The 8128-nt window shown below is 56.1% G+C and overlaps 1 protein-coding gene across 1 annotated transcript in view; it reads left to right on the top strand.

Annotated features, from left to right (window-relative positions):
* Nucleotides 1-8128, top strand: part of LOC116562763 (fer-1-like protein 4) — a 46027-nt gene that overhangs the window by 5971 nt on the left and 31928 nt on the right. The window contains 14 exon segments of the mRNA XM_032295129.1: nucleotides 147-209; nucleotides 292-376; nucleotides 627-786; nucleotides 902-1085; nucleotides 1173-1359; nucleotides 2019-2068; nucleotides 2070-2381; nucleotides 3072-3180; nucleotides 3372-3543; nucleotides 3629-3667; nucleotides 3669-3741; nucleotides 4185-4285; nucleotides 6456-6543; nucleotides 6617-6733. Coding sequence (XP_032151020.1) covers nucleotides 147-209; nucleotides 292-376; nucleotides 627-786; nucleotides 902-1085; nucleotides 1173-1359; nucleotides 2019-2068; nucleotides 2070-2381; nucleotides 3072-3180; nucleotides 3372-3543; nucleotides 3629-3667; nucleotides 3669-3741; nucleotides 4185-4285; nucleotides 6456-6543; nucleotides 6617-6733 — 1740 coding nt within the window.

Consider the following 8128-nt stretch of genomic DNA (forward strand, 5'->3'; position numbering starts at 1 on the left):
GGGCGGGGCGGGGGGGAAGCACTGATCCACGAAAAGGTTGCAGTGAGGGCTTTGGGGGCGGGGGAAGGAGGGTCTTCTGAACAAGAGACCAGCGTAAGCTGGCGGAAGCTCTTCACATCTAAACTCTCATCCCCACTTCAATTCAGTACTTCTTGTTCGAATTTCATGACACCCGGCTTCGCCTCCAAGACTTGCTGCTGGAGATCACGGTGAGCGGCGTAGGGGTGACCAGTGTCCTTCAGAGAATCGAGGATGCAAAAGCTGCAGGACTAAACACCACCTTCCCCGCAGGCTTTCCATTCGCAGACCCTCCCTTTTATGGCCACCCGGATAGGCACCTTGAGGATGGACCTGGGCATCATCTTGGACCAGCCAGGTATGGAACCGTCCCCTTACTGAGATTCTGCACGGACAAGGACCCCACAGATTGACCCCGCGGTGACTCCGCATGGACCCCTATACACTCACTTTGGAGTGGGCCACCTCTGGTGGAGGCTGAACTCTTGGCACATCGCTCCCTGATGAGCCAGACAGGAACCCCGGCCATTTTCCCTCTGATGACAGCCTCACTGCCACCCTGTGCGTCCCGCCGGTCGCCCCTGACCTGGCCGCCCCTTCGCCCTTAGATGGCCAATTCTACCAAAGATGGGCTCCGCTGCATGATCCCCAGGACACCCGCACCGGGGCCAAGGGCTTCGTTAAGGTCGCCTTGTCCGTGAGGGCGTGCGGGGACCTGCACCCTTCAATGCTACCCGAGGCCCCAGGACACTGTTCGGACATCGAGAAGTGAGCCGGGGTGAGGTGGGGAGGGGGACATGGATCCGGGCGTGGCCGTGGGGTGCGGAGAAGGGGAGGGGCCGAGACCCCAGCTTCTCGCCCCGCTCGGTGCCCCCTCCCCTAGGAACCTGCTCCTGCAGTGCGGGGTGTCTGCCGAGAGGCCGTGGGCGCGGCTTCGCGTGCGCCTGTACCGCGCCGAGGGGCTTCCCGCGCTGCGCTCTGGGCTGCTGGGTAGCCTGGCCCGCGCCCTTCACGACCAGCGCGTCCTAGTGGAGCCCTACGTTCGGGTGTCTTTCCTGGGACAGCAGGTAAGTCCCTCCGGGGCCCACGGCGCCGCGTCTTCGGCCCCGACTCGGCGCTGACCCCTCTCCGCCCGTCTTCGCTGCCGGCTTCAGGGCGAGACATCGGTGCGCGCCGAGGCGGCGGCCCCCGAGTGGAACGAGCCGCTGAGCTTTGTGGAGCTCTTCCCACCGCTGACGCGCAGCCTCCGCCTGCAGCTACGGGACGATGCGCCCCTGGTGGACGCGGCCCTCGCCACGCACGTGCTGGACCTGAGGCGGATCTCCCACCCGGGCCGCGCGGGTGAGCGCTTCTGGCCGCCGCAAACCCGGCCTCACTCGCCTCGGTCCAGTCGTGCCGTAGGGCCCATTCCCTACCGCAAGCCCCATCCTTGCGACCCCGCTCCGCCTAGGAAGGCTGCTCCGCCAGCAAAACAAACTGCTTCAAGGCGCCGGCAGACTGTGAAGCCCACCCTCAGTTTGGCTCCGTTGGCAAAATTCTGACCACAGCCACCTGCCCAGTAACCAGCCCAGTCCGCCCTTCCTACAGCGTACATGCGCTGACACTGCCTGTCCACTCCTTTCCCGCGACCCCCAGGCCGCGTGGATCTCGTGTAGCTCCGCCCCTATCCCGTCCCCGACCCAATCAATCCAGACCTTGCCCCAATCCCGACCCCGCCCCAGTCAATTCCGACTCTGCCTCCAGGGCTCAGGCTCAGTCCCCCGAGCCCCGGCTCCCGCGGTTTCCAGCTCCTTGGGGCGCTGAGCTGGTTTGGGGGCGCCCAGGTCGTGTTCCACAGCGTCGCGTCCGCAGCTGCTGGCCAACTTCTTCCCTTTCAGAGAGGCTGAGCCCCTCCCCTGCCCTCACTCCCTAGGACTTGGAGGAGATCAGAGTGAAGTGCAGACTTAACAGTACCCGCCCGCCCCGAGCTCCCCACAACATGCTGCTCTTGTTCCCCACAGCGGGGTTTAACCCCACCTTCGGCCCGGCCTGGGTGCCCCTCTATGGCTCGCCCCCCCGGCGCAGGGCTCCGGGATGGTCTTCAAGGTCTCAGCGAAGGCGTTGGCCGAGGCATTTGGTTCCGAGGCCGCCTTCTGCTGGCTGTATCCATGCAGGTGTTGGAAGGGAGAGCTGAACCTGAGCCTCCCCAGGCCCAGCAGGGGTCCAGGTTGTCCCGGCTCAACCGAAAGAAGAAAAAGAAAGCCAGGCGGGATCACACCCCAGCGGGGGTTCCTCAGCACGTGGACGCCAGCCCCGGTGCCGAGGGTCCTGAGATTCCCAGTGCCATGGAGGTGGAGGTGGAGTAGCTGCTGCCGCTGCCAGAGGTGGGGGATAGGGGGTAGCAAAGGGGGCGGGGTCACCTATGCTCCGGAGGGGGAAATCCACTCTCAGGCATCCAACACCATGATGAGGGTCTCAATTTGGGGGCCTGGGCGAAGAGTGAGGTTTGTGCCCACTCAGGGCCAATGGTATATGCACACACATGTTGGGGGAAAGATGACTGGCCAATCAGAGGTGGGCCAGAGAGGACCCATACCCAGGGCCAGTGCTGGGGCTGCGAGGCCGGAGAGGGAGTAGGATACCTGCAGTGACTTCCAAGTCTTTTTTTTTTTTTTTTTTTTTGAGACGGAGTTTCACTCTTGTTACCCAGGCTGGAGTGCAATGGCGCGATCTCGGCTCACCGCAACCTCCACCTCCTGGGTTCAGGCAATTCTCCTGCCTCAGCCTCCTGAGTAGCTGGGATTACAGGCACGCGCCACCATGCCCAGCTGATTTTTTGTAGTTTTTAGTAGAGACGGGGTTTCACCATGTTGACCAGGATGGTCTCGATCTCTTGACCTCGTGATCCACCCACCTCGGCCTCCCAAAGTGCTGGGATTACAGGCGTGAGCCACCGCGCCCGGCAGACTTCCAAGTCTTGATCGCACGTCTTTCTGTGGACATTGCGGCCAAACAGAATCCAGGATGCTCCATGGGAGGGTGGGCGCTGACTACAGCCTGATGGCCTTCCCTAGAACGTCCTGGCGCCTTGTGAAGATTTCCTGCTTTTCGGTGTACTCTTCGAGGCCACCATGATCGACCCCGCCTTGGCCTCCCAGCCCATCAGCTTCGAGATCTCCATTGGTGTGTGGCCTAGCCGAACCCCTGAGTGCCATGGGTTTGAGGGTGGGCACTCGTTTCAGAACTTGGGGCCCTGGAAGGGGCTGTTGACTTTCAGTAAGGGGTGGGTTCTGACTTCTATTAAGGCAGAGGTGGTTGAAGGAGGGATCTGACCCTCAGCCTGGTGCCCACTGACCCTTGCTACTCTGGGATAGGTCGTGCAGGCCGCCTGGAGGAGCAATTAGGCCCAGGGTCCACAGCTGGGGAGGGAACTGAAGGTGTGGCGGTGGAGGCTCAGCCTCTACTGGGAGCCAGGGCAGAAGAGGATAAAGAGGAGGAGGAGCTGGGGACCCCTGCTCAGCGACCTGAACCCATGGACGGCAGCGGGTGAGTGCTCCTGGTGGCTGGAAGGGGGGTTTAGGAGGTCCCCAAGGGCCCAGAATGCCTGAGAAGCCTCCTCTCCACCCGCCAGGCCATACTTCTGCTTGCCCCTGCGTCACCACAAGCCGTGTGTGGAGTCGCTGGGAGGATCACACCTGGCGCCTGCAGAGCAGCAACTGCGTGCACAAAGTGGCTGAGAGGCTGGTGAGGGCAAGGCCAGTGCCCACAGGGAAAGGCCGAGCCGTAGGGTCTCCCAGGACACTGCGGCCTTTGAAGGGAGCTCTGCAGCAGGGCTAATGGGCAGGCACTAGAGAGTCAGCACCTTGTTGGTGCAAGGCCAGGGGCAGCAACGACCAAAAAGCACAGCTTCTGGGGGAACTGAGGATGCCAGGAGCTGTGGGAGGACAGTGACTCAGAATTGCTGGGCCCAGGAAGCGGCTGGGTGAAGGAGATGGGTAGAGCTACTGCTGGTGGGCCCCACATTTGGTGGGGCCAATAGGGGGGCTAGAAAGAGCCATCCACCAATGGAGCTAAAGAAGAGTAGGCCAAGAGGTGTGGTTATGAGTGGGTGGGGCCTCGGTTGGGGGTGGTCTACAAGAGGTCCGGGTCAGGGACCTGTGAGACTGACTCTCTTGCCGGTTGCGCAGGACCAGGGACTGCAGGAGGTTGAGAGGCTGCAGCGCAGGCCGGGACCTGGTGCCTGTGCACAGCTCAAGCAGATGCTGGAAGAGCTGGTGGCTGGGAGCAGGTGAGCTGAGAGCCACCCCTACTGCTGTCTGTCCTTGGGGCAACTCCAGGGCAAGGGAGACTCTTGGTGGCTGTCTAGACTCAAGGGCGCTTGCAGCTGCATTTGTTCAGTACCTTATAGGAGAATGAGAAAATGATTATTCCTATCCAGAGAGCTAATGAGATTACTGGGCGTTAGGCTTCCCCCGATCCTCTGGCACCTCAGCTGTTTTCCATCTCCAATGAGCTCCCTTTCCCACACTCCTAGAGGCTTATCCCGTGTCCCTTCTCAAACCTCCTTGTCTCCTTTCTTCCACACTTGTTTCTGCTAATCACCTTCCCCACCCAGTCCACCTCCTTGCTGGCTTCTGCATCCATCTGCTCTCCTCCTTTCCTGCTCCAGTGACCACAGGTGGATCTGGATTTCATCTCCTCTCACCTACTGGAGGAATTAGCTCTGTAATTGTCAATTTTCTCTCCTTCATCATTGATTGGTCCCTAGTTTCCAGGTCATTTCTGTAACCACATAAACATGTTCGACTGGGCACAGTAGCTCACACCTCTAATCCTAGCACTTTAGGAGGCCCAGGCAGGTGGATCACTTGAGGTCAGGTGTTCAAGACCAGCCTGGCCAACATGGTGAAACCCTGTCTCTACCAAAAACAAAATACAAAAATTAGCCGGGCATAATGGCGGGTACATCCCACCTACTCAGGAGGCTGACACAAGAGAATCACTTGAACCTGAGAGGTGGAGGTTGCAGTGAGCCAAGATCATGCCATTGCACTCCAGCCTGGGTGACAGAGCAAGACTCCATCTCAGAAAAACAAAAACAAAGTTCTAGTTGCTTTCATCTTTGACCTTCACTGCCCTGAATTTCATAACCTCCTCCAGGTACGTAAGTGATTTTTGGATCCTCTTCTTAAGGGTTATTTTATTTAACTGTTTTTGGCACTTACTATGCCAGACACTGTTTTAAACATAGGAATGTCAGTGAAAAAGCATTCCTGCCCACAAAAATCCCTGCAGTTGGCCAGGCACAGTGGCTTACGTCTTTAGTCCTAGCTACTTGGAGGAGGCTGAGGCGGGAAGATCTTGAGCCCAGTAGTTCAAGGCTGCAGTGAACCATGATTGCGCCACTGCACTCAAGCCTGGGTGACAGAATGGGACCCTGACTCTAAAAAAAAAAAATCTCAGGCTGGGCACGGTGGCTCACGCCTGTAATCCCAGCACTTTGGGAGGCCAAGGCGGGTGGATCACAAGGTCAAGAGATCAAGACCATCCTGGCCAACATGGTGAAAACCCATCTCTACTATTAAAAAAAAAAAAAAAAAAAAATCTGAGGACCTGGAGCTCTCCAGCATTTAGAGGTAGGGAAGAAGCAGAGACTCAGCCAAAGACCCTGGTCAGGAAAGGCAGTGAGGAAGGAGACTGCAGGTGGGCACTTTTCTGCTCTCACCTTGCTCAACCTTTCAGTGTCAGTAGACACAGTTGTTCAACATATTGGCCAGGCTGGTCTTCAACTCCTGACCTCAAGTAATTCACCCACCTCAGCCTCTCAAAGTGCTGGGATTACAAGCCAGAGCCATCACACCTGACCAGATTCTAGATATTTTTTGAAGGTAGAGCATAAAGAATTTGCTAATGAATTGATGTGGAATGAGAGAGAAAGCAGTGAAGGATGACTTGGAAGTTTTGAGGTGAAACAGGGTTATTTTTGGGGTGGATCATTGGAAATTATGCATTTGGCTTGGGCATGTAATGTTCAAGCTGGTGGAGACCTAACCACACCATTGCCATCTGAGGCTTCAATATGCTTAGGAATCCCCTAGGGCATAAATGCAGCTTCTGATTCAGCAGGGCCTGGGGTGGGGCTGAGGGTCTGCAGTTTTAAATAGCCTGCAGGTGATACCAATGCTGTTGTCCATGGGCCACACCTGGGGTAGCCAGGGTAGTAAGTGGTTAAATATTAGCGAACTCAAGAGCAAGGCTGGCCTTGATGAATTTGGGAGTGGTCCAAATATAGAAGGGCATCTTTGCACGAGAAAGGGTGCCTCTTCAGAGCACCAGACTGAGAGGGCTGTGAGGGAGGCTGGGAGTGGGAGGCCGGCTCAGAGGCAAGTGGCCCTAAGGTCAGTGTTCTCTCCTTTCCTTTGACTCCTGCTTGCTGTGCACATCCCTGTTCACTGCAGACAGTTTTGCCACAGTGCCGAGCGCAGGGTGATGACCCAGCCCAACGCCCTGGATCGATGCCGAGGGAAACTCCTGGTGCACAGTCTGGTACAGCCTCGGGAAGGGACTCAGGGGTAGCTAGATGGGGCCCTCTACTCATGCTGTCTTTTTGCCCTCCCAGAACCTTTTGGCTAAGCAAGGACAGCGACTTCTGTGGGGCCTGAGACGGGGCAACATGCAAAAGAAGGTGGCATTGGCCAGAAAGCTCCTGGCAAAGCTGCGCTTTCTGGCTCAAGAGGTAATGCCTTGCCCACCCCGCTTTCCTACTATGCACACCATTTTCCCTGAGCTTCTGGGTCATTCCAGAGGCCTTAGGCAGGTGTGACGTATATAACATTTGTCTTTTGGAATGATGCTAGGGCTGGGACTCATTGCTGTGGACATAGGAGCAAGATCAATTTGCAAGCTAGGGGTGAGGATGAGAGTTCTAGAATCCAGTAGAGACCCAGGGAACACACAGGATATCTTTGGATGGAGATTTGAGAGTAGGCTGCCTGCAGCATGACCTCCCTTGTCTGAAGAACTAAATATGACATATGTAAAGGGACTTGACAGGAGCAGAAACTGAGGGTTAGAGAGGGAAAGTGGCTGGTCCACCATGCTGTGGCTGCCTAAGACTGAAGCTGTCCTTCCCAAAGGCATGGGACGTTTAGACCACTGGGTATGTTCTCAAAGAGTGAAGAATTGTACTCTTAGACCTTAAAGGGTACATTGAAGTTTGGCAAGTAAGAAAACATAGCATGTACAAAGGCCCAGAACTGAGAAGCCTGGGCAGCTGGAAGACAGAGTGTTGGAAGAAGAGATGAGATAGAGACTTTATTATGGGCCGGGCATGGTGGCTCACACCTGTAATCCAAGCACTTTGGAGGCCAAGGTGGGCGGATCACCTGAGGTCGGGAGTTCAAGACCAGCCTGACCAACATGGTGAAACCCCGTCTTAAAAAAAAAAAAAAAAAAGAGACTTTATTATATTAAATGTTGGTGCAAAATTGCTTTTAAAATTACGAGTGTGGCTCACACCTGTAATTCCAGCCCTTTGGGAGGCTGAAGCAGGAGGATCACTTGAGCCCAGGAGTTTGAGACCAGCTTGGGCAGCAAAGTGAGACCCTGTCTCTATAAAAATGAGCTGCTTGTGATGGTGCACACCTAGAGTCCCAACTACTGTGGAGGCTGAAGTGGGAGGATTGCTTGAGGCTACATTGAGCTAAGGTTGCACCGCTGCATTCCAGCGTGGGCGATAGAGCAAGACTCTGTCTTAAAAAATTGCATTGAAAACTTCCTTTTGTCATCTGACATTTAAAAATTGTTTTATGAGGCCGGGTGCAGTGGCTCACACCTGTAACCCCAGCACTTTGGGAGGCTGAGGTGGGTGATCACCTGAGGTCAGGAGTTCAAGACCAGACTGGCTAACATGGAGAAACCCCGTCTCTACTAAAAATAAAATTAGCCAGGTGTGATGTGGCATGCCTGTAATCCTAGCTACTTGGGAGGCTGAGACAGAAGAATTGCTTGAACCCAGGAGGCAGAGGCTGCAGTGAGCAGAGATGGTGCCACTGCACTCCAGCCTAGGTGACAGAGTGAGACAGGCTGCATCTCAAAAAAAAAAAAAAAAAAAAAAAAAAGGCACCTCCCG

Source organism: Sapajus apella, unplaced genomic scaffold, assembly GCF_009761245.1.
Source record: "Sapajus apella isolate SASKATOON/1434 unplaced genomic scaffold, GSC_monkey_1.0 scaffold33, whole genome shotgun sequence".
In the NCBI taxonomy this organism is placed as follows: Eukaryota; Metazoa; Chordata; class Mammalia; order Primates; family Cebidae; genus Sapajus; species Sapajus apella.